The following is a 25,025-nucleotide window of genomic DNA, read 5'->3' on the forward strand; positions in this document are numbered from 1 at the left end:
CAGAGGTAGTGTGTTAGATAAATGTGCCTTTTTGAAAAGCCTATTTATAGGCATTAAATGTAAGCAAAAGAGAACATTAAAAATTATTCTGTGGTCCCAAAGCAGAAAAAGGACGCATGGTGCCCATGCTAAACACGTTTTTGAGGATATTTGCTGGAAGATGTTTACCATCTGTTGAAGTTAAAGCTTGGAACAACGTTTTACAATCCAGATACAGGTTAGACAAATAATGGGTCTCAAGAGCCTGGATAAACGATGCTTAAAAACAAGGGAGAGAGGGAAAACAGACAAGCTATCTGCTCTTGTCCGCCAGCTTGCTTTGGTGGATCAGAGGCCAAAGAGCACCATGCTAGCCCTGCCCAAAAAATAACAGCCCACCTGGAAACAAGGTTCCTTACAAGACAAGCCACCTCGCTAGTACAGCCCAGGAAAACTGAGTGTTGGACTGGAAGACAGAGCAAAACTGGAGGCAGAAAGCTCTGGGATTTTTACTGTCTCTCCTCCTGGGTTGTGACCTGCAACATCTCAGACTTCTGCTCCTGGTTTACCCTTGTTTAAAACAGAAGCAATCCTCCGCCGCTTCTTGTAAAGAGCGCTGAAAGTCAGCCCCGGAGAGTGCTACCGAGGAGATGAGGATAGCAGAGAAGAAGCAAGCGAGAGGCCTTCCTCCCCCTTCTGTTCTTTTTCACAAAATATCTCTGAGTTATTTACATACTCGTATCCTGAACTCCCCCTCCGGTTTCACAGTTTGCAGTTAACTCTGCATTCTGCTGGAGATAACACATGTTTAGCTTTCAGCATGTTTAGGCTAGAACACCCTCTGAATGTAACGCCAGGTCACCAAGCCCACAGAGGGAAGTATTTCCAGCTGCAGACACCGGCTAGAAGATAATAGACAGAAATATGAGGCTCCATCTCTCCACCACCCCGAAGAAAATCAACCTACTCAGTGAAGGAGACAACTAAACAGCTTGGCAACGCCTACAACTGGTGCTCAACCTCAGATCCAGCAAAAAGATGTAAATATTTAGATTTCGATTTCATCTGATATGATAAATATAAAATGTCTATTTCCTTCTTTAAAAAAAAAAAAAAAAAAAAAAAAAGAGTAGCATTAAAATAGGTAAGCCACCCACACAGAGAAAATTATTCTGCAGCGTTTCTACCTTTAGGAGGAGGTTATTTAAGTTATTGTATTGATCTTGAAACAAGTTACAATCACAAGTTAAGTTATTCCCACTGAATTGTCTTCTGATGTATATAAAACATAATTGCACCATGTCTATATAGAAATACCTACATAAAATTGTTTTGCTCTTCATTCCAAACAACTAGTGGCTGATGGCGGCACGTTATTTTTTACCTCCTAAGAAATGGCAGGGCTCCCTACGCAGCAATAACTCTGACTCCAACCCAAATCGACTGAAAAAAAGCCCCAGAACGATCCACCAAATCCCGATCCGGACTCCTTACGAGTAACCCATACAAGACACAGCAGAAGCTGAACTGCAGTTTGCCACGGCTGTACTATAAAAACCTGAAATCCTTCCATAACCTTTTAAAGCACATAATGGAATTAAGGCCCCACTACACATCCAGAGTCAACAGCCATGCAAATATCAAACTACTTTGGAGCGGGAGATAACACAGCCTCGCCCCTAAAGCGCCAAGATATGCCAAAGCGCTCAACAGCTCAACCTGCTGATGTGATTACATGCTCCCACCCTCCCAATTAGTTATTAGTTAAAGTTAAAAGAGAAACGCCCTCTCAGGTCATTGCTCTGTGGGTTAAGTCAGCTAATATGCTTGAATTAGTGTCCCGAAGCTCAGCCATCGTTATGTAAGTGCCAGCAATCCAAACAAATCGGAGTTAACTTCCCCGTCCATTACAAGAATTGCCGCTGCAATGACGAATTACGGAACTTTCAGCTGTTCATTCACTATTATCTTTCCCAAGTCCTCCCAGTTATACTGCAAGAATCTGAGGTGCCTTCCCAGCTCGTAGCAAACTATCTTGTTTCATTTACTGGATTGTCCGGACCTCTGCTCCCCCCACCCATGACGAGAGTATAGAAACTGGTGGAAAACCCCCGAGTAGAAATCCCAGTATCTGATCTCTGATAGGAGACCGAGCTGTTTAAAGAAACAGAAAAGGATGAAAAGAATGAGTGGCAAATCTCTTTTCCTCGTCTCATCGAGGGAGTCTTTCCAACTTACCTAAGCTCAACTGCTTTCCTGCAGAGGAGAGTGTTAAGGTTCCTGCTTAGAACGTCACAGCACTCACCAATCTCAGCTGTCCAAACACAACAAAGTCAGGACTGTAAAAGCTGTGCAGAGTCCTTGCTATCCAAGATACTCACTGCTCAGGGATGGGGTTTTTTTGTGAAAAAAACCTGAGGTCCACGAGGACGCAGATTTTGGGATGGTGTAGCTCTTCAAGTCTGTCTGAGCAAGGTTTTCCAGAGGCTGTTTCAAAGTCAGAAGAAAAAAAAAAAAAATCTAATTTGGAGTCCTCAAGCACTAGCTCTGTAAGGAGAAGCCGAAGATCAGCCTTTGCTATGACAGTTGTTGGAAGACTGAGCCGCTGCTGAGGGTGCCCGCGCTCCTACCCGGACAGCTGCATTCTGCCCAGCGCACTTCTTAATCAGCCGAGGTGTTTGCTTTCCGTTCCTGCCCTCGGTGGCACTGCGGCTGCGGAGTCAGAGTGCTGGTATGTGCCCTCCCGCCAGGCAGCGGCCAGGAGGACGCAGGAGCAATGACCCCGACACCTTCACTCCTCAACTCGAGAGCACCCTGCCAGGGCTGACGACTTGGCTGTAGCTTTCCGTGCCGTTCATTGACCTGGGCTGCGTTAAGCTCCAAACCCAAGATAATTCTACCCTTGTGACCATCTGTCCCTTGCACATGGAACCCCACACGCAGGAGTGGGTTTTCCCTCTCAGTGAGGGACACAAAGTTTCCCCTCCTGGATGGCCTTTCATTGCAAAGCCAGCACCTCCTTTGCTGGGATCTCCTCAGATGTGCCCAGGCTCTCCAGGGCAGGTTTTAGCCCTATGCTTATGAGATTTCTTCCTCTTCTTTCATGACAAATCATAGAATCGCCTAGGCTGGAAGGGACCTTTCAGATCATCGAGTCCAACCATCAACCTAACACTGACAAAAACCATCACCAAACTGTATCTCTAAGCACTATGTCTACCTGTCTTTTAAATACCTCATCACGCAGCTCCCTGCACCCACACATGCTCAATAACTATTTGTCTCCACTTGCCTAAGCAACCTCTTATTTCTTCTCCCCTCTGGAGCTCGACCCTGTGTCAGCCACGCTCAGGAAGGGCTGCAGGACAGTGGGAAGCAGCTCTGCCTCCCGATACTGCCCTCCCGCAGGAGGTCCCTTGGATCCCCACAGCCACCCTTCAAAAAGAAAGATAACTTTTTCGCCACTGGTTTCTAAGTAAGGTCCATACTGGGATTTACTGAAGCATTTTACTGTGAGCTTCTAAGGATTTATTTTACTTTAAAAAAAAACAAAACACAACCTTGCTTATGGAAAATGCTCGAGTATGACTTCAGGAGTTCTGTGTATTGACTTGGCATCATGCTGATTAAAACTCCCTGAAGCGCTAAGATCTGAGTTAGCCCCATGCTAAATTATTTTGTACTTCTTAACATTACGAACATCTAAATATCATTCGTTACTTTGCTCATTTAAGATTTCGCAGGACTCCCGGCATTGACACCATGATTAGAGAAGCCACATTCCCTTTTAGTTCGTGGGGGAGTTCACACAGACTCCTCTGCCCAAGAACAATGTTGTGGCATTTGGGTTTCCTCCAACAGCCAGGAAACAAAGTTATAAATAAAGTGTTTTATATATATCCTCCCCCCACATTAATTACTCCACTTCCATTCACACTGAATACTACAGAACATTTTTGTTTATAAGATGCTTTCAGGCTCAAAATTAAATTTAGACATATCTCACTAATTTGGGGAGATAAGCAGAAATATTAATTGCATCATACTCTATGTCAGACAGCTTTAAAATTAAATTAGAAGGCATCTTCACCATTTAGACAAATTAGCTATTAAGAAAACCATGGGGTTTAGATGTTGCTTTTTCTTTCTAAGACAATAAAAATAAAGAGAAGAAAAACACTGATGTCTTTTCCTCCCCTCTCCCCGAAATGAGGTACGTCTCTTGAGTAAGAGGGAGCCTAAAAGAAAAACCATCGTGTGAATAAAACGTTTCTCGATGGACCCTGCTGGTCCTAGAACAGGACATTACTGTGAATATGCGTGAATGACATGAGTCAAACTACACTCAGGAGTAAGCATCAGCTTTCACGTGCCATTTTCTGAAGCCTTCCAGTCAGGCTGCCAAGACAGCAACCGAATGACACGATTTTTGTTTGAACGTAGTGGGGAGATTAATGGTCATTGGACTAATTGGAGGAACCTTCTTTAAATTCGCCTGCTTGAAGGATGTGCTGCTTCTCTATTTGGCCAACTTGCAGAAGCAGTAACCGAATGTGAACAAAAAGAGACTATTCAAATTCAAAACCCCTTAGCACCTCTGTCAGTTGTAAGTTTTGAGAATTTCTACTTTAAAAAAAAAAAAAATCAGGACGAGGTCTTTCTGAACTGGTTGCTGTCAACTAAAATGAGAAGTTAGATAAAACTCCCACATGCCAGATGGTAAATCACAATAAATGCTCGGGCTGTTAGATGCACAACAAGCGACAAACTCATTGAAATGCACCATCAGAAGCAAACCCAAAATAGAAAGGATATTTTAATAAGAAGTTATCATTTGGGGGAAAGATCCTTGTTAAGTTCATCAGAATCGGAAGTCATACACTGAGGGCTTCTTACTTTCCTCAGCACTTCACAGAAGCGTGAGGAACAACGAAGAATTTTAGCAGAGTTACGTTAGGCTAAGGGCTGCTGTCACCAAGAGCCTTGGAGTTCACTATTTAGACATCACTTACGATGCTTTCTGCCAAGTTACTTTAAAAAATATTGCTAAAGGATACCAGGGAATTGTTTAGTCAAACCGTTACTGTTTCCTGAACACAGATGCAAGAAAAAGTTATATTAAGAAGATAAACAGCTGCTACTGTATGCTGTTTAAATGGTAACAAAAGCATCTAAGTGCCATAAAGGGAATAGTAAGGGAATTAAAAAGCATTTTTATGCATGAAGATGGCTAACATCCGTACATTCATTAAAGTGGTATCAACCATGCTTTTAATTAAAAGTTAGTGACAGAAACTTAAATATGATTAATAAAACCTAGCAGCCTACCAGAAGTCTGCTCTATCAAAGGCACGAAGCACAACAAGCTGTTTCCAGCCCTTGCTTGCTCGTTTCCCTTCCCCTCTCAGAGACGCTGCCACACTCAGGGCACATTGCAAGGACCACAAAGCAGCATTCCCGTGAAAAACAGCAAGCCGGGACAAGTCTGCAAGTGTGCTTCCATGTTTGGCCGTTCTTTATTTCATATAGCCCAGGGAGGCGTTTCAATTACCGGGCAGCCCGGAGGCAAGACGACGAGCTGGTCACCTGTCAGAATAACCAGCCACACAGCGATCCATCGACCACGAGGTCTGCCAAAGGCCGGGAAAAAGGCTGCCCTACAAACAGCAGTCTCCTACCCAACAGTGGCGGGGGAAATCGCTCAGAAGCCAGTGCTGAGCCCTGTTGGCGCAGTCAGTCCTCTTGTGTTACTCGGGAGCACAACGCAGTCATGACAAAAATAAACTATGCGATAAAAATACAGCGCGAGCGAAAAGATGTGGGCAGGGAGAGGGAATCAGTATGCAGTAGGAGGGTAAGGAGTCCTACAGGCCATAGATATTTCGACATGCAATCAAACCACCTCCTATTTACGTCCTGATGTCCGCGAAGACTGATCTATTACCATTGTCCTGTTGAACCGCTGTCATGTACAGAGCTCGGCGCATGCAGATTACATCTTCAAAGACCAAAGACGGTTTTTGGCACCGTATTACCCCCTTAGCTGCTTCCAGGCACACAGAGCACTTCGAAGATGGAAGCTCTCATTTTAGAGCAGGTATTAACACAGGAAGAAACTTTCTTTTCTTGTTTAAACACACAATTTAAAAAAAACTTTGCCTCAGACATGTCATTTTAACATAAAACGTGACAGGACTGAGCTGCGTGGCTGACTGAATGGGGCTCTGCTCCGAGGGGTTCCCCATTCCTGGCTCTGCTAATGGCGCTCCAGCACCTCAGTGCCTCCTCTGTGCTTTGGCTCCTGCAGGGGAGTGCGAGGGGCTGGGGAGGAGATGAAGGATGGGATTAAGCTGGACGAAGAGCTGAAGTTGTTTGTGGGGCAGCAGCAGCACGCTGCAGAATGGAGCCGGGGGTTCTTCGGGAGCATCAGGCAGGGCCCCTTCCATCAAGTGATGGCCAGGCCGGGAGAAGGGGCCACCAGGCCCCAGCAGAGGATCCCCTCTTGTAGCCCATCGTCCAGCTCAGGAATGGCCATTCTCCTCTTTCTAGAGGGAAAAATCTCCATCTCCTGCTCCTGAGGCATCCTGAGGCATGCCTGCATCCTGAGGATGTCTGCATCCTGAGGCATCACCTCAGGAGCGCGGCCAATTTCCAGTCGGCCACCCCGCAGTTCACTGACCGCAGGGGGGTCTTGAGCCCCCCAAACCCACGAGGTTCCTCCTCAGCCGTACTTAGCCAAAGGCGTTTCTTCTGCCAGGCCGCTGCAGGTCTCGCCCCTCGTCCCCTACCACAGGCAGGGAGGCCGCGCCCGGGCAGGGCCTTCGCCCCCTCCTCACGGCCACCGCGCAACGAACCTCCGCCCGGTGCCTCTGCCAGAGCCGAATTCCTTGAAATTCAAGCTCGAAAGAGAGGAGGAGGAAAAGGGGAACCGGGACGAAGGCTCTCCCGCGGGCAGGGCGCTCCAAGGCTGCCGGCGCGGCTCCTGCACGCCCGGCCGCGGCCCCTGTGCCATTCCCCGGCGCGGAGAGCGCCCGGCCCCGGCCGCCGACTCTGGAAGCCCGGCGGAGGGCAGGGGAGGGAGGCGTTTGCTGCCTGCGACCCGCCGGCACAGGGAGAGGAATAACGTGTAAGAGAACCAAGCCTCATTAGCACAGCGGCAAGGCGGTGGATCCCTATTTCGTGTGCGATAGCGAGGAGCCGAGCTGCGATGGCTGCAGCGCCCGCAGACCCCGCGGCGCAGCCGACCCGTCCCTCCCTGTCATTTACTCTATTCGGGAAACTTTTACCGCCGCCGCATCCCGCCGGCAGGGACGAGACGGCCCGACCCCGCTGAGGCCGCGGCGGCACCCGGAGGTACCGGCCGCGCACCCTCCGCCGCCGCGGGCCCGCCGGGGCCGTTCCTCCTCCTCCGCCGAGGCCCCGGGGAGGGGCCCGCCGAGCCGCCCCGGCCCCTCGGGGGAGGCTGAAGCCGCCCCGCGGGCCCGGCCTTCCCCCCCACCCTCGGGCCCGCGGCGGTGCCCGCCCCCGCCGAGGCACAGCCCGGGGGGGGGGGCCGCCAGGTGCCGGGGCCCGCCCCGCCGCCCCCCGCGCGTCCCCCCACCACGCACCGGCTGCTCCCGGCGCAGCGGCCGCGGCTCCCGCTGCTGCTGAGGATGATGATGGTGGTGCCGCCGCCGCGGCTCGGCGGCTGCCGCTGCCTACGAGTCGCTGCCTGCCGACATGCCCGCGCTCCGCTGGCATAATCCCCGGCGAGGGTGGGCCGGGCGCAGGCAGCTCCTCGCCCGCCGGCTCTGCCGCGGCGCGGGGACGGCGGAGGCGGGGGGAGGCGAGGCGGGCGGGCCGCTGCCGCAGCTCGGCGCTGCGGAGGCGGGGAGAGCGGGGAAGGCGAAGGAGCCCCGTGCCCTGCCGCGGCGGCCGGACGGCTTTATTTCCCCCCGCCCGAGCCGTGCCCACCGCCGCGGGGAGCCGCCACTTCCTTCCCCGCGGCGGGCCGGCGCTCCCGCGAGGCGGGCGGGCCGGGGGCACCGCCTGCCGGCCGCCGTGGGGAGCGCCGCCGGGCACTGCCACCCGCCCGGCCGGGGGACGAAGCCGCGGGGACCCCCGGAGCGCGTCCGGCAGCCCCGGCTGGCCGCGGAGGGGACGGGACTTACCGGCTCCCTGCCCCGCGCCGGGTTCGCTCCCCCGGCCGATACCGGGTGCCGCGGGAAGGACGGGTAACGGTGCACCGAGCCGGGCTTCAACGGTGGGTGTGAAGCCCCAGCCCAGTCGCCGCTGTAACCCTGCCCCCGGCACCAGGCGGTTTGCAGGCGGGAGCCTGCAAACTTCACCCCCTGCAAACCCCTGGGGGGAAAAAAAAATCACTAAAGGTTTAGCAATCACTTTATTCAGAAACCTCAGAAAAAAAAGCAGCAACAAAACACACTACTGTTTGTCGTTCTGTTTTACCTCAAACCAGGACAGTGAGTTTGCTGCATTTTTGGTTTTTTTAAGGATGCATCGCTTCCCCTCGTCAAGCCCAGCTCCCGTTCCTGCTCTTCCTCACAGTCCCCCCCAGAGGTTACCCCTGTCCCCGCGGGCTACCCCCCAAAGCCACAGCTAGCCCCAGCCTGCCTGGTGAACCAATGTGCTTTGTAAACACTACCTGCATTGTCACAGGAACTTCTAGTCCATAATATAGCTCTTTTTAGAGACGAAGTTCCCCGTGGAAGGCAGATTATACCCTAAAGCTATCAAGGGTGCTGAGAAACACTTTTTTTTTTTTTAATTTGCTTTCTAGAGATGTGGACAAATAGAAAATTTATTTTCCAAAGGTTAAATCTCAGAGTTGAAGGAGCCGTGATGTTTATTACCACAGAGAAAACTATGCATGGGAGTGTCTTGCAAGGGCAGCCTGAGACAGAACAAAGCCTGGGGCTCCGAGCAAAACCTAGTAGATCTGGAAAGGCGATAAATGCCTACATAGCTGAGAGGTGTCAGGTGGAAGAACGCCAGAGGAAGAGGATTAAAGTCCTCCTCAGAGGAAGCACAAGCTTCTGGAAGTCCTTATTTGTCCCCAATATGGAACAAGGCAATTCACTCGTGTTAAGGTGAAGAATTTTAAAAGGGATTAATAAAAAAAGGCAGCGTCCAGCAAAGCACACAGCAAGTAAAGTCACATTTTCCACAGTAAACACACACTTCATGTGGCCCACTTTTTGGCGCTTCGTGTCTGATTTTCAGAAGCACTGAGCACTCAGGCCTCCCACTGATTTAATCTGGAACTGCAGATCCTCTGTCCCTCTGAAGAATCAGGCCGAAGGCACCATACTGAACAGGTCACCCGAAGCCAGACAGTTATGTGCAAAGGTTGTCCTAGAAGTTTACTAAGAGCAACACTCACATCCTACCCCCCCTTCAGTGTTATAACAGAACAGAAATAGCCTAGAGAGCTCCAACAGATGGAGGCGGACTTTTGATTAAAAAATAAATTCTGACTCACAATTCAGTTTTCTGGATGTAATAAAAAAAAAAAGTACATGAATATGAATAGCACTGGAAAGAATAGAGTGGAGATAAAGGGAGGTTATAAGAAAAGGCAGTGAAATAACTGATTTACCTACGCGTTTCTAATGCCTGTCAGGAAAATTGTGTTTGGTTCTGCTGCAGTACTGATGAAAGAAAACAAGACCATTAGTGGACCCATGTGAAGTTTTCCTTGGAAAAACCCTGCTGGCTGAATGATACTTTTGAAAGACACTTTTAAATTATGCCTGTTATTAACTTAAAATGGTGGGAAAAATTCTTCGGCTAAACAGTAGAGCTGCTCAAGGAAGTCAAGATTCTTTTTTCCTCCCTCAACCCCTTCTGAGTAAAAATTACAAGCAAGAATATGGAATACGATCAAAATTGTACATCTATCTATGTACCTGGAAGGTACATTTGAGCAAGTTATCTCCAAGCATTGAGGCCAAATCTCTGCATTTTAGCATAAAAGGGAAAACAAGTAACTAACATCCTTGACTTCTCCCCTACACTGATCTTGTATTAAGAGAACCCAGAGGGCAGAAGTGGCTGCAAAAAAAATACTTTCCCCCCCACCCCCAAAAAGACTGTGCATGGATAGGACAGTTCTTCATCAAATATCTTAAAACACAGCACTCTAATTTTAGAATCAGATCTTCACAAGCTTCCTTTATGACAGCTATTCTGGCCTTATAATCACATCATTGGTGGCCAAACATCTTGAACAAGGACAGAATTTGAAACACACAATATGATTAAAACCTACATTATCGCTGATGTAATATCCCAGAACCTATTATTGTTCTTGGGCAGGAGGAATGAATCTAATTAAACATTTATTTAATATTAAAATACAAACTAAAATATCAATGTTGGACAGTAATTCAGCAATATGCCAACTAGCAAATATGTATTTTTCACCAAGAAAAATGCATGTATGTTCACAAATACAGCTTGGATTTTGTTTGGAAATGTATGCGACCAGAACACTGGCATGGCACAAACCCCGGTCTGGCATATTAAAACAGTAACTTGGGTTAAGTAGTTACAGTCCTGGAGCGGAGCTGGGAGACAGGGTGGCTGCTGTCAGTCTCGGTAATCCTGGTACTCGCGGTATCAAAACACTACTCATGGCGACTGTTGGGAGACAGCAAATAGTTTAGAGCAATATTTTCCTAACGCAGCCAGCAACACACATACCAATTCGCAGCCAGCCAGCCATCATGGAAGTAGGGCTCACAGTTTTGTCACAATGAAAAAATATACGTTAAAAGGTTTAAGTTAAAAGGATTTATGGCATAACAGTAGTTATCTTTAACACGGGTAATTCATGTTGCTTTTTGTAGTAAAGTTCAAAGTTTCCTATTGGCTAATATTTACATCATACCATAAATATTTATAAAATGGTGAGGAAAACGAAGTGCAAAAGGATAATGCTATCATTTTCTGAAAACAAGCTGCCTTTTAGTTTCTTATTCTTATTATAAATTGAATATCACCATTTAAAAATAATTAATATTTCTAAAAATATTACAATACAGGATAAACATTGATTTCTCAAGTGTAACAAAAATATGTTTAAAATATAGGTGGCTGTTTGAAGTACAAAATATTGCTGTTTGTAAAGGGTAACATGGTTGTAAAACTACTATTGAGGGTTTATAAAAATACAAAACAATTTGCATTTACTGAGTGCATAATTACATATAGTGCAAACAAAAAAAAAAAGCATATTTGCATTCAAGAGAGAATTGTCAAAGATTCGCAGAGGTACGTAAAACATGAAATCTTTTCAGAGTCATGCGTATTGATCCCAAATCTCTATTAATCCTTTCCAAGCGGTCTTCCAGGGCTTCCTAAAAGAACAGTTAAAGAAAAAAAAAAAAAAAAAAAGGATTATAACAACATGCAAGAAGATCCAATGATCCTTCTAAAATGAAGGAACTACTATTATTCCTATAGTATGTATCTTTTTTAATGCAATATTAGCATTCTGTTAGCACGCAAAAACTAGAGCCAGACCTACAAACTTTTTGTATTATTTTTATGTATCTGTGCATACTTGTGGGTTGTTGGCTTTTTTTAAAACTGTTTCAGGTATTTTGGCTTCCCCTCCCCGCGACTTACGACACTCCATGAGATAAACTTGACACAATTTAGGACAGGCTGATAATTAGGGAGACACATTGAGGAAACAGCAGACCACTGTAGTGAGTGGCAATATTGATTAACTAAAATGCAATTTTACTGTCAAATTGATAAGAAGCTCTGGGATTACAATTTTGGAAATGCTGAAGTTGTAGGCTTCGCAGAGACCTCTAACACACAACTTTGGGACACTTGTTTTTCTTAGAAGAGTCTGCAGAGCTATCCCAAGAAGGCACTCTCCTGTATGCCACCTACACTACTATTTTTGCCTTATTTTCTTCTTTATACTTTTAAGTAGACAAAAAACAACCGAACAAATGAAACCTAAAACTTTGCACTTTCTTCCACAGCATAACATCCTCCCTACAGCTGCGGGGATCTATTTCACAGTCACTGCATTTTCGTAATGTATTGCCTTTATCTACCTCTCAGCATTATCACAAGAACAGACTATTCTTGCAGTAACTCGGAAAAATGCATCCCATGTACAAAGAATAGAAGATATAAACAGTCCTATGCAGAATATACACTATGTAGTATGTATACATATGTATACACACACACTTTTTCTTTATATGCATGTATACATACGCACACACACAAAAGAAAAGGTTTGAGTTTGTGGTGGCAGGGAGGGATGAAATGGTTGCAGGGGTAATTATTCTTTTCTGAATCAATTGCATACAAATTATCCAGACTTACACCTTTTACATAGCAATTCAGAGTGTGTTTATAATTAACTTGCAGTAATTTCACAGTTATCTTCTAATACAGTAAAGTCTAGAGAACACCTTTCACACAGATTCAAAATTCAGCCATATTCAAGAACAATTCTCACTGCTGTGGAAAAATTCCCATAGTAATTGTACTATTACATAGTAATATTATTACATTGTACTATTATATAGTGGAACTTTGATCTAACTATATATTCTCAAATTGTGGAAGAGCAACTTAAGAGAAGTGTCATATGTAAAAGCTTTTTCACCTGATTTAATCTTGCTTGCAAGGTCATTCTTCCACCAGAACAAGGTATTCGGCTCAATGCAGCCTCAATCTAATAACAGAAAATACTTCAGCTGTAAATTATAGTTTCAAGAGCCAATATAGACCTTCCTAACTAATCTTACAGAAAGAGAGGTGAGGTGTACGCGTTACAGATACATGTCCAATGTTCTTAAACACTAATTTATGTCACTATAATGCTGTGCCATACAAAACTGACACAAAAGTTAACACTCATAAGCAGACCCTCTCAAGGATGGTTTTGAAGAGAGCACTCTTAGTTGCCAGAATAACCTTCTTTGTTTGAAAGGCTGATTTAAAGCATTTTCCATTAAGGAAGAAAGTAAATTCACTCCCTCCAACTCTTCCATTCGCACTGCGTTTAAGTTAAAGAGACTCTCCTTTCATGAGGTTAGGGACAGGAAAGGACTGGAGTACGGGAAATAGAGCAGGGAATGATAATGGAACATTCCAATTGTGTGTGAATTTCAGCCATGCATTGCGTAGGTATATGGCTACATCCCTCACCTCTCGTACAACAATTATGTTTCATCACAACTTTAAAATAAAAATAATCTTTGCCTGTTGCTTTTCTTGAGTCAGCTCATCAAAAAGCCTCTCTGTTTCAGCCAGAGTCTTAATCCTTGTTGCGTACTTGAAGTCCTCCTCACAAGGTGGTAGCACCGGCTCATATTTTTGTGCCATGCTCCTCTCGTCCCATGCCGCCTCTTTCTTCATTCCAGTATTGACGGATTCAGCACAAGAGCTGTGCCTGACACCTGAATGCTGCCTTCCTATCGACAAAATAGGGCTCTTTTTATTTGTTTTGTGATTGTCCGAAATTATTACATAGGACAGAAAAAGAAACTAACAACAAGAAAAGCAGTGTGTTTTTGGAGGTATATTACTGAGGACAGTGACTAGGAAAGCCTTATTAGCTCGCCTTATGCAAACTTCTCAGAAGAATGTGAAACATTTGTATGGGTCATCTTCCGAGTGATCTTTATAACCCAGCACATTTTTTTGTTAACAAACAGATTACTGTACTGTGCTAATTAGGACTATTAGTAAGTTACTTTTACTGGTACAACATTTCTAAATATCACCACGTAGACTAGTTGTCATGAAAACACTAGTCTAAATAAACGCATTAATAAAAATAAAAGCAGAACATTGTGACAAGAATTACAAAAGTGAGAAAAGATTTGCTTCAATCAATCATTTAAAAAATCTGAAACAACTGGCTTTATTATGGTTGCTCTTTGCTATCTCTAATGCAATGTTTAGCAGTAGAATTTTATTAGTATGACTGAGTATGTACATCTTAATATAGACCCTACTGACATATGCATTGTATAACTGAGTTAAGCATAGGAAAACATATTGCCCTTCTTTCTCTAATTTAATTATTTTTGTTGTTCCATTGTGTTTGTGCACACACACATATACATAAAAATAAAACACCATATGAATGGTATTTTTCTGTCTATAGGCATAAGACGAGATGTAGAAGATTTTTAAAAGTTGGACTTCATAGTGTAAAGTGTCAGCTTTCTATTTAAGCATCTGTTACCAGTGTGGAAGAAATTATGGTAAAAAAAAAAAAAGAACAATTTTCCCCCACTTAGACAGATTACCTTCTACGTCATCTAGTGAGAGAAACTGGAGCCTTTTTCTTGGGTTATTGTGCTGTGAAGTAGATGTAGGACCAGTTTCCAGGTCATCCAGAAGTATATCAAATCTACAGAACAGGAAGCACACAGCAATTACTTGCTAGAAACTATGTATCAACCAATACACTACTTTCTACTTTCACCTTTTGGTTAAATAAACAAATTGTCAATTTCTATCCCACTGGTTAAATAAACAAATTGTCGATTTCTATCCCACAGGCATTGCCAGTCTTCCGATGGCTGCTAATAGCACCTTACCCGGCTATACTCCTATTTGCACACACCAAAATAACTCATTCATGTGACTTTCTTTCAGGAGCAGGCCAAGCTGTCACTCCCAAACACACTGAGCTCCCGTGTTGCCATCCTCAAGAACTATCGGAGTGGTGCTACACACTACTTCTTCCTCATGCACGCGTCCTACACTTTGATCTCACAGCTAAGCACGTTCTCTGAAACTCTACAAGCCTTGCCAAGCAAAAATCTCTATAGAAACCATAGTATCTAGTACAGTTAGCAGGAAGTTAAGTTTATATATTTCTTAACACGTCTGTAAGTGCCATGACAGGTAGGTAGATACTACTTTCAACTTTTATTTACATTTCCTGATAAGCAGCATGTGGATCTGGACTTACTCCACAGAACAATTCTATCACTTCTTTGTCACCGATCAATGTTGTGCCAATAGTAAAGCAAAGATCTGATCTTGGTGAATGCTCATCTTTCTCATCTTGGTGAAATCACTCTAGATTTTTCTTGCGAGATGTTAAAAAGTAAAACTTAGCTTTATACTCAGAAATCTTTGCATGACTCATTTGCTAGGACTTAATGAACAAGAAGCAGCAGGAACAGCATTAAGCCTGTATAAACATACTGCTGCTATAATAATGATCAGAACCACAACTGTATTCATAAAACTCGTACCTCGTCACCGTGTTTTCATTTTTGCTGAGCAAATGGCTAAATCCAGGTGAGAGGTTTTCTTTTGGAGATCGTTTTGGGCTGTATGTCACAGACACTGGTGCCAACATTATCTCTCTTGTTGCTGCAAAAGACAAAGTACGTTTAACTACCTAAAACTTTTCCCAATGCAGCATCTCCGATCCATGTGATCGGATGCTTACATCCTAAAAGACAGCTGTCTTTTCAAAGCTGTCTACGTGTTTATCTAAATTAGATGAAAAGTGCATCGCAACATAGAAAAATGAAAATAAACGTAAAACTCTCACATTTTCTATGATTATACACAAGCTTTTTTTTTTTTCAGACTATCTCTTAGAATAATGCAGAAATCCTGTCTTTATTTTTCTTTCTTGTAGAGCAGCCTTTCATTATTTGCTTCTAGTTTTTGCGTAAGGCAAAACAAACTACAGAAAAGCGCTTACTTGGAGTATTTGATTTCCTGTTTGAAGGAGGAAGAGATGATGACCTCTGGCCACAAGGAGAGCTGTACCGTTTCGGTCTGTGTTGGTCTTTACCTTTCTCTGGGGATCGGTTAGCAAGTAAAGAAGTTTCAACAAACCCAACAGTTTGTCGTCGATTTGATGTTTCTAATTAAGAAGAAAAAATTATTATATTAATCAATATTTTTTCACTACAAGAACTCACAAATATTCTCCTTTACTCAGCTTTCAGCGTACAAAGACTGTACTTAGTCTGCCTCACGTCAACGCGTTTGTGCTGTTTTGCTCAAGTCTTGCTTCCTGCTCATCATATTCATGAAACAGATAGTTTAAGTCATGAAAATGGATGCTTTGCTGGATGTGTGAGAGAAATGATTTAATAAAGAGACAGTGGAAAGCAGGACAAAAGCATCTTTTGGGAAGGAGGGTTGGAGTACCTGCCTGAACCAAGAATATAAGCATTTAAGAAAAGACTCAATGTTTTCTAACAACAGGGCATCCTGAATCAATGTTGTTAGAACAGCTCAGTGCAGTCCTACAGCACACACGCCAGCTTTCTTCATAACATTCTCATACAGCCCCACGAGAACAAAACTAAAATGATGTACTGCCAGCAAGAGCTTTGTTAGGACTCCATTAACTGTTTATAAATACCGAGATATTCTTAGAAAAAAGACATTAACTACTCACTAGCGTGAGACCTAACAGCAGCTTTCGTATTTTCCCTTTATTTTAAACAAGTCTCTTAGCCCTATCGTTTTGAGTTTTCTTAGGAAAGCCCCACAAGTTTGCATGCTGAAGCGGTTTTTATCCCATCACTCAAGCCTGATGGGCTTTAATGCTGAGAATAACAAAACCAAAAGACATGCAAACAAAGAAAAGCCAGTAAAGACAAATTCAGGAGTATAAAAATAAGAGTTACTAGTTGATGTGTCTTCTTTTTCTGTCTGTGTACCCCAATCTTTAAAGGCTTTTCCTTCTTCAAGTTCTTTAAAGGCTTGTATAATTGGTGCTTCTGACATCTCATTTTCTTTCTTTTCTATTGTGTTTGTTGAAGAGTCTTCTTGTGAGGAGTCTTTTTCAGGAGGAGAGTGGTGCCTTAAAGAAAGAGAATCAAATTTTTTTTACTTCATTTCATATATCCAAATAGTAGCTGAATAAACAAAAACCTGGAGAAATTTAGTTTGAGGTTTAGAGTCATCAAACCAAGAATTTTAAGGGTGCTTCTTAATTTCAGCCAAGAACCTCAGAGGATTGTCTAATAGCCAATTCATGAATCTGAAGTTGAACAGCGAGAGTTAAATTTGGTGACTTGACATGTTCTTAGAACTAAATACGTCCTGGCAGAGCCTTTAGAAACTTCTGAGTAAGAAGACAAACTACTAAATTACACCCTAAATTACACCTGAAGCTTTACACTGACAGAAAGCTGCAGACGACGCGACAGCTCCCATCCAATACAACAGAGCACACTGTGTCCAAACTCAGCGCAGAATTGGACACAAACACTGAGAGCGTAAAGACAGTGGCACAGGATGGAGTTGAAGCTTTCCGACATTTCAAGGAACGTACTACAGGGCTGCTGCTGGTTGCTTCATACCACGCTAGTGAAGGAAGAAGGTTGTTTTGTTTTTAAGGCATTGTATAGCATCTACAACATCGAGACATTGTTTTAGAGCTCTACTTAACAAGAACAAAAATCTAGAAATACGAATACAGTCAATTCTGGATAAAACTAATTTTTAGAAGTGTTCAGCTTCACATCATTGTGAAGACTGAAGGAAACCAGCTCACCTAGAAGGAATATAGGTTTCTTCTAATCTGTTATCTTTGGGGCTTTCCTGGACTTCCAAAGGCTGGCCAGTGAAGATTGAATACTCAGCTCCTGGTATCAACCACTTTCTCCTGCTGACATCAGGAGTTGCCAACTTGCTGTTGGAACAAAAAACTTCAAAATTATGAAAAGCTTTGGAATTATTTTTTTTTATTTAAGAAAAAAAAAACCATCATTTATTCTAGTTAAACAAAAATAACAAATATGCAATAAACCTGTAAATACTGTGGAAAAACAAGTTTTAAAACCATGTTTTTTGTAAAGTAAAAATAAAATATTTTAAAAAAATAATAATAAGTTGAGTTTTCAGTCTAAATTACACAATATGCTCTGAATGCAGAACTCCACAAATACCTTCTTGTAATTTAATGCTGCTTCCTCAGACCAAGGTTTGGGTAACAAGTAGTTCTCAATTAATTAGACAAGAACATTTTGGTGTGGATTACTCCAATAGTTCAGAGCACCTGACCCCAGCTTTGCTTTTGACACCATTTATCAGAGAAATAAAAAATTAAACCCAAAAAACCCGAAAAAGAAACTGTTGATGACCTGAGAGTGATAAATATTAACTAAGAAATATCAATGAGTATATAATCTTGAAATATCAAAAGAAAAATGTGATTATTTTTTTTTATACACAGGAAAGCATATAATAAGTAGGAAAAAAGGGTTCTTGTCTACACAAGCTGCGAACCATAACTACTATTCTGTAAAGCTATCCTTCTGTGCATTCACAGTTGGAATAAGCTTTCCTTGAGCCTTCAAAATCAATTAGGGACAGATTAACTTCCAAATCCATACTGGCTCTTACAGCCTCCTCCCTGATGAACATGGTCTGCCATGTTCAGGTCTTCCTTGTTTCTGTTCATTGTTGAGGGATCTTGTTCACAAATACTAAAGTAGCTCTAAATAGAAACCTGTCCCTGTAATATTTTAATAAATAAATTACTTGCATCTTCATAATCATAAAAAATCAGATCCTCCCAAAATACTACTGTTTAATAACACAAATGGACATCCACAAAACACGTTACATTATCATTTTGTGCTTTACAGCATCAGTGCTGAACTGGGAGAGACACAAAAAGCCATAACTAAGTAATGAAAAACTGAGGGGGACAAAGCTTTTCAGGTCTTTAAAACATAAGAAAACCCACAAACAAAAAACCGGAACACAGGCCAACTTTAATTTCCTTAACATAAATTCACAATTCAAACTAGAGTATGCATTCTATGAATGCACGAATGCAAGTATGAACTTCCACTCTACTCTCAAGATACCTGTACAAACTATATTTAGAAACATAAAACGTAGTTATCAGCCTTTCAAATCAATGACACAAAGAAAACCTCTAATGTCTAATTGGAGTATTAGATTTTATTCCCAAGATCTTTGTTGAGCATAGGAATCCCTATTTAGCTGAGCAACTGAGACCTATCAAACGCTCATTTAGGAAGACTAGAGACAGGCTGCCAAGTCACACATATATTATCCAATTTATTTATTTGTTTTTAAGAATTTCTTGGCATGTGAAGTCTCTATTACATCACGTGTTTAATTCAGTTTAGCCTATAGACTGACATTTTTATTTTTACCCATTTTTAGCCAAACCACATTAAAAAAGTATTCTGAAACACATGACCCATTTTCATGTTGTTGGAACATTCACTTACTTGGCACAAGAGGTTCTTAAATGACTTTCGGTAATATGACGAAGTTTCAACATATTTTCATGTTCTACCTGCTTGAGCTGAGCTTCAAGTTTTGAAATTGTCCTAACGTGGAAGTAGCAAAGACATAAAAGAGATATCTAAGAAACTCTTAGAGTTTACTCATTTTTATTCAGATATCCTGGGTGAAGCAGAATAACAAGAGCAACTACTACATTTTTATCTATCTATCTAAATACGTATCTAAATATGTATTGGAGTTTTGAGTTAAGTTAGGTAACCTAGCTAGAAAGACAAGATCAGGAGATACTGCTGTGGATCAAAGCATTCAACTCAGAGGGGTTGGGGAAAGCAAAACAAGAACGTTTTTCCTCCTCCCTGACTCTGGTTTTAATGAGTGGCTCCTTCTCCTGTGTGTCACTCAAGTAACTCCACCAAACTGCTGCTGAGACTCTTCATGTGATTTTCCCCTCTCCCACATACTGCACTCAACATCTTCAGTGAACTAGCCCTTGGCAATGCAACACAATCTTAGGCATCCCTCACTTGGGGGATAGAAATACAGGGGTTTGGAGCAGAATATAAAAGTCTCCTTTTTCTGCTAGTGTTTCCCCAGTCTAGAATGGTCCCTAGCCTGCAGCATCAAGAACCAGGCAGGAAAATAGAATCACCAGTAATTGACTGAACTGTCCTTCACTATTTTCATTTCCTCAACAGTTCCAATAAAAATTGAAGGCAGAGTGGTTTTGGCTTCTTTCTATTTCATTCTTAAATTCTTCCTATTTGTTCTTTCTATCCTTCTTCTTGAAAAAGTGTGTGATCTGAGCAGCAAAGAAAAGGATTGTGACACCTTCCGAGGACCACATTTGCTATTTTTCTGAGTTTGGCTGAAGATTATGCCCACGTTAATGCTTGGTGGCAATGACATTTTGAATGAATTTTGAGGTGAAACTTGTAGCCACATTTCTAGAAGAATTTGATAAAAAAAAAATAAAAATCACACATTAAAAAAATATCCTCCTAACAATCTGGGTTTCAGCTGCTCATTTAAAAACTTAAAAGGAAATTATGACAGCACATACCCACAGAAGAAGGTCAAAGGGAGATGAATGATGTGGAACATCACCTCATTACAGTTCTACAATGCCTGCCCTAGGGCCTTCTCAAATGTCCTCTCCTCCCAGCTCTCTGGACTTTCCTGAGCCAGTGTGCTGTCTACCACCGTTGACAAGGAATGGCTGAGAAATCCCAAACTAGAGGATATGCTCATAACTGTAAACCCCTTGATGGGCCTACCCAGAAAGTATAAAGCTCAATGGATTTCTGGTCTCCCAAGAGGGGGGGAAAAAAAAAAAAAAAAAAAAAAAAAAAAGATCCAGGTAGCATGAGGGACATCCACATGAAACATTATCACTGCTCTATACACAGAACATCTTCCATTCTTTATTCATGTCTAGGAGCCATAATCTTGAACAGCAAACTCCTGTCAGCATCCTCACTCCTGAAAACCAGAACAGAGACTGCTTAGCTGAAGATGGGAGCTCCTGAGGAGACAACTGTAGCAGTAGAAGCTTGAGCAGTGGACTGGCTGGGCTAGCTAAGTGACAACCATCAGAAAGGAAGCAATTAATTACATCCCACTGGAAGATGTTGTGATCAAGGAAGTAGAAAAAAAAAAAAAACCCCACACATCCTAAAAGAACAAGATATTTACAATGTGTACAAAGTAACATAAAGCAACATGAAAAGCTTCATAAAATATAATTAAAATTGCAAGATCTACAGCCTTCATAATCTAGGAGTGAACGTGTAGGCCATAGTCTACATTTCACATTGCTAAAGTGTTAAAGTAGCAATAAGACAGTTTCTCGTTTACCTTTTCAGATCAGAAATCTGCGTGTTTGCATCAAGCAATTTGTTTTCAGTTGCATTTAATGTATCCTACAAGTATACAAAGAAAAAAGTAAAAAACCTAGAAACTAGTGTATTAAAAGAAAAATAAGTAACTCTACATCAGTCTTGACAACAATATGCTAAATATGCCTTCCTATTTAAAAGGGAGGTCCATTAAATTTCTTTGGCTTTGACTTTGCGGTATTTTTACTATGACTGGGAAATGATACATCCTCCTTCTCCCTTTCCTAGGGCTCTAAAGATGTAGTAAGAAGCCATCAGTTAAAATAAACATGGATCTTTCTATTTGATCTTTTTCAAAATACTTAAGTTAATTCTGTGGCACATTATCACATATTTTGCATGTTTGGTATTTTTAATTAACTAGCATGTGCTTACCTTTACTCTTTCATGTTCTTTTCCAAGGGACTCATATTCTCCTAAAAGCTAAAGCAAAATAAACAAAAAAAGAACACGCAAACCCACAATGAGACAATTATACAGTTAACAGTTTTGTTGACTGCTGTAAAATCATCTAAACTGCTTGTCTAACATAGGCAGAAGCACTACAGGGGATACAGACTGTACTTTAATATTATTTGTTAAGTTTTAGCATCTTCCAATTGGAACAAAAAGTTATAGACAGGAGAAGAGGAGACAGAGCTACTTACACAACGTAAAACTTCTAATTTTCAAATTATTTATCTTAAAGAAACTGAAGGACCAGAACAAACAAGTAAAATTCTTCACTGACTTTTTAAAGCTGACTTTGTATTTTGAAATATTAATCGTAAAAAGAAGTTAAAGCATGAAGTAGTTTTTCCAGCTAATGCCCATTTTGCCAAAACAAATCCATTTAAACATTCCATGAAACTATTACTGAAGAACCAGAGGAATAATGCTTTTGATTCAGTCTGAAATCATATATAAGATTAAGTTTTAGCAAATTGTGATGACTTATGAAAGAAGTTCAGTCCATTTCCACTAAGACTGAAAGAAAAAAACAACTTGTTCCAAAATAATTTCCTATAATACCTCTAAAAATAAATGCCTGAGACGGACTATGACAAGCGTTATCACATCAAGTACACACTTGCTGCATTAAACACCTGGTTTTAAATATCTATTAGGATCATAGTGTAACCTAACACCTCGCCTACCAAGTAGTCAGCTGAATAATTTCTGTTCTCTTAGATGCGCATTAAGACTTTACAATGGTAAACTTCAAGTAGTTTTCCAAAACCCAGGACTGTGTTCGTAACATGCCGTGCGACTGTAAACATCATTGCCCATTTTTTTTACTTACATTTTGGAACATTTTATTTTCTTCCTTTAGCCTTGTATTTTTATTATCAGATAACTTGTAAGCCTTTTCAAATGCTTCCTCTAGATCTTTAAGCCTTGATTTTAGTCGACTGATTGTATTATCCTTCTCTTTATTATTTGTGCGCATTTCTTCAATTTGTTCTTGCAAAACTTTGGAAGTATTACTCACTGCATAAAAGCGTTCTCTCCAATCTGCCTGTAGGAGAAAAAACAAACAAACAAACACACACACACGTTCATTATAATGCTTACCTAGCAGTTTTTTTATTTCAGTACAAAGCAAATCTAAAGATCACCTAAATAGAAAACAAGAGTACATCCGTACAGGAACTAAAGAAGTTTTTTTGCTCATTTCTGTGATGTATAAAGAACGAAAACAGAGACTCAAAACCCAAAAAGTTGCATTTATTCTATGGGACTTAAAATATCTAGAGTTTAGGCCTCTAATCCCAGCTGATTGTCTTGCTTCCCAGCACAGAAAAATGTCTAAAAAAGGTGGAATGAATTACTCTCTCCAGGTGTCTACCTTTCATGAAAAGTGTTCTGTTCTTTGCCCAATAACTGCAGTCATAAGCAAACTGGTCTGACCTAGCCAGAAAGACTGTATAAATATACTTAGAATATTTGTGCCCTGGTGCAGATGGGATTTGCTTTTACCACAGCTCTAATGAGAAATCAACGAGAAAGTAACTAAACCAAAATCAATTAAAAAAAAAAAAAAAAACCCTGAAGAGATACACCATAAACACATCACAATATTTCACTCTTAAACTTTGTTTGATCCCTGATAACAAGGAAAGGATGTTCACAATCAAAAGTAGATTCAAGTAAGAGTGTCCTAAGGAACTCAGCTAGGAAGTCACCGCTGTAACATATTGGCTGATGTCAATATTAAGGAGAAAGGCTGAAAATAAAGAAAGATATGGAAACACAGATCAACTTAATAATGAACAGGTGCATTCTCTTACCCTTTTAGCTAAAAAGCAGCTTAAGAACATATACTTACCACTTGCTTTTCTAGCATATTATTCTTATTTTCAAGGGCTTTTATGCGAGCACTTGCTTCATTCAGAGCTGCATCTAATTGGTCACACCTATTTAGAAGAAACAGATTACAAAAATCTCTTGAAATTTTCAAATAATAAATCTACATTTTACAGCCTTTTTTCCTTCCTCAAGTATCCCCACAAATTTTGGTACCCAGCCTGTGACCTCTTCCCATAGTCTTTGACCGTTGCAGCGTGCACACGGCATCTCTGCTCGGAAGGGCTGTGGTGCTCGTGGTGGGCAAGCAGCAAACCGTGAACACGTGCAGGGACTCCAGATGGCTCAGAGCATAAGAGCTGCAGAACCAAAAGCAGCTGAGATGCACCAGAGCAGAGCTCCACTTCAGCTAATTGATGATGCTATGTGATAATTAATGACTGGAATCATATTGCAAGCTACTTTAACTCAATAAATGACTGCTCAGAAGTCACTTTTAATAGTTAGAACACACTAGTGCTGGAAGGTAAGTACAAAAGACTCCCAACTACCCACGCATTTTTACAATTATTCTGAGGGGCATAAATTTTATAGAGCATTTTAGCTGTCTAAATTTACAGTAAGTATTTTGACCGGCAATAATGATATAAAAATCACATCAAACTTCTATATATAGCAAGCATTCAAGCTATATCTAATGGAATATATAGGCGAGGCACACAGATTCCAGTAGGAATATCTGGTCGAAGAGCATTGCCTGGCAAAGTGGCTTTATAAAGCTACCAATGAATTCAAGATTGGTCATGTATCATCTGTAGTTTTGATGTGAAAAATAAAGAGGGGTGATGTTCACCAGCATGACAGGTGAGCACTATCTTACGACAGAGATAGTTCCATTACAAATTGCTTACGACTACCTCAGCCTGCCACCCTTCTTGAGCAAAAACTATATTGTCATCAGGAAAATCAGGTCAAACAAGACCTCTGGTCCAACATCACACTTGCTGTCTACCAATAATTTTAAACTGATCTTAAACAGCTCCATTAAGTAATGCAAAATTTATATTTAATAGGAAAATATTAGTATCATGGATGCATGAAATTTTCATAACTGAAGTGGCATAAACGTTTCAAGATTATAAACAAGCACACTCAGTTTTTAAAGTGGAAAGATACCATGTAACAGAGGAAGAGGACAAGTAAGGACAAACAGTACCTGTCAGCAAGATTTTGATTGATTTTCTTCAACTCTTCAGATGAAGTATTTTTATGGCTTGCCTCTAGCTGCTGTTTTAAGCTCTGTATCTCAGAGTCATAGTAAGCTCGTAGATCAGCTATGTGTCGAGCATGTTTTTCCCTCAAGTTCTGCCTAATCCTATTTTCAAAATTAAGAACAAAAAAATTTCCAGTTATCCACATGACCATGCATTGCTGTATTCATTCACACATAATGAACTCAGCATATAAATAACAATATATAGCCTATAAATATCAATATATAGGAATAATATATACTCTCTCTTCTCTCCTTTGCTATGCACTAGCAACTATGCATGTAAAATTAAAATAGGAAAACCCAAACACTGAACCATCTTGAAACCATGACCC

At 41.6% G+C, this 25,025-nt stretch overlaps 2 protein-coding genes across 19 annotated transcripts in view; both read right to left on the reverse strand.

The window, feature by feature from the left end:
- The window catches only part of PITPNM2 (phosphatidylinositol transfer protein membrane associated 2), a 136,845-nt gene extending 128,879 nt beyond the window's left edge, over positions 1 to 7,966 (reverse strand). For 6 of the 13 annotated variants that reach the window (XM_063351101.1, XM_063351098.1, XM_063351100.1 and 3 more), the window contains exon 1: positions 7,587 to 7,961. The gene's annotated coding sequence lies outside the window, so the exon portion shown is untranslated. Of the gene's footprint in view, positions 1 to 2,217; positions 2,236 to 7,586 lie in introns of those variants that run through there. The other 7 variants (XR_010073157.1, XR_010073154.1, XR_010073156.1 and 4 more) reach the window with 3 other exon arrangements.
- Positions 7,967 to 8,579: 613 nt separating this feature from the next.
- MPHOSPH9 (M-phase phosphoprotein 9) overlaps positions 8,580 to 25,025 on the reverse strand; it is a 37,720-nt gene continuing 21,274 nt past the window's right edge. For 5 of the 6 annotated variants that reach the window (XM_063350567.1, XM_063350565.1, XM_063350566.1 and 2 more), the window contains 14 exons: positions 24,634 to 24,792; positions 23,440 to 23,527; positions 22,414 to 22,629; positions 21,507 to 21,554; positions 21,091 to 21,155; positions 19,218 to 19,319; positions 17,504 to 17,641; positions 16,632 to 16,807; positions 15,692 to 15,856; positions 15,231 to 15,351; positions 14,271 to 14,374; positions 13,216 to 13,427; positions 12,617 to 12,685; positions 8,580 to 11,336 (listed from right to left, as the gene is read on the reverse strand). In XM_063350567.1, the coding sequence (XP_063206637.1) occupies positions 11,235 to 11,336; positions 12,617 to 12,685; positions 13,216 to 13,427; positions 14,271 to 14,374; positions 15,231 to 15,351; positions 15,692 to 15,856; positions 16,632 to 16,807; positions 17,504 to 17,641; positions 19,218 to 19,319; positions 21,091 to 21,155; positions 21,507 to 21,554; positions 22,414 to 22,629; positions 23,440 to 23,527; positions 24,634 to 24,792 (1,765 nt within the window). In that variant the 3' untranslated portion in view covers positions 8,580 to 11,234. The remainder of the gene's footprint in view (positions 11,337 to 12,616; positions 12,686 to 13,215; positions 13,428 to 14,270; positions 14,375 to 15,230; positions 15,352 to 15,691; positions 15,857 to 16,631; positions 16,808 to 17,503; positions 17,642 to 19,217; positions 19,320 to 21,090; positions 21,156 to 21,506; positions 21,555 to 22,413; positions 22,630 to 23,439; positions 23,528 to 24,633; positions 24,793 to 25,025) is intronic. The other variant, XM_063350568.1, reaches the window with a different exon arrangement.

The sequence above is a fragment of the Chroicocephalus ridibundus genome, chromosome 13, assembly GCF_963924245.1.
Source record: "Chroicocephalus ridibundus chromosome 13, bChrRid1.1, whole genome shotgun sequence".
In the NCBI taxonomy this organism is placed as follows: domain Eukaryota; kingdom Metazoa; phylum Chordata; class Aves; order Charadriiformes; family Laridae; genus Chroicocephalus; species Chroicocephalus ridibundus.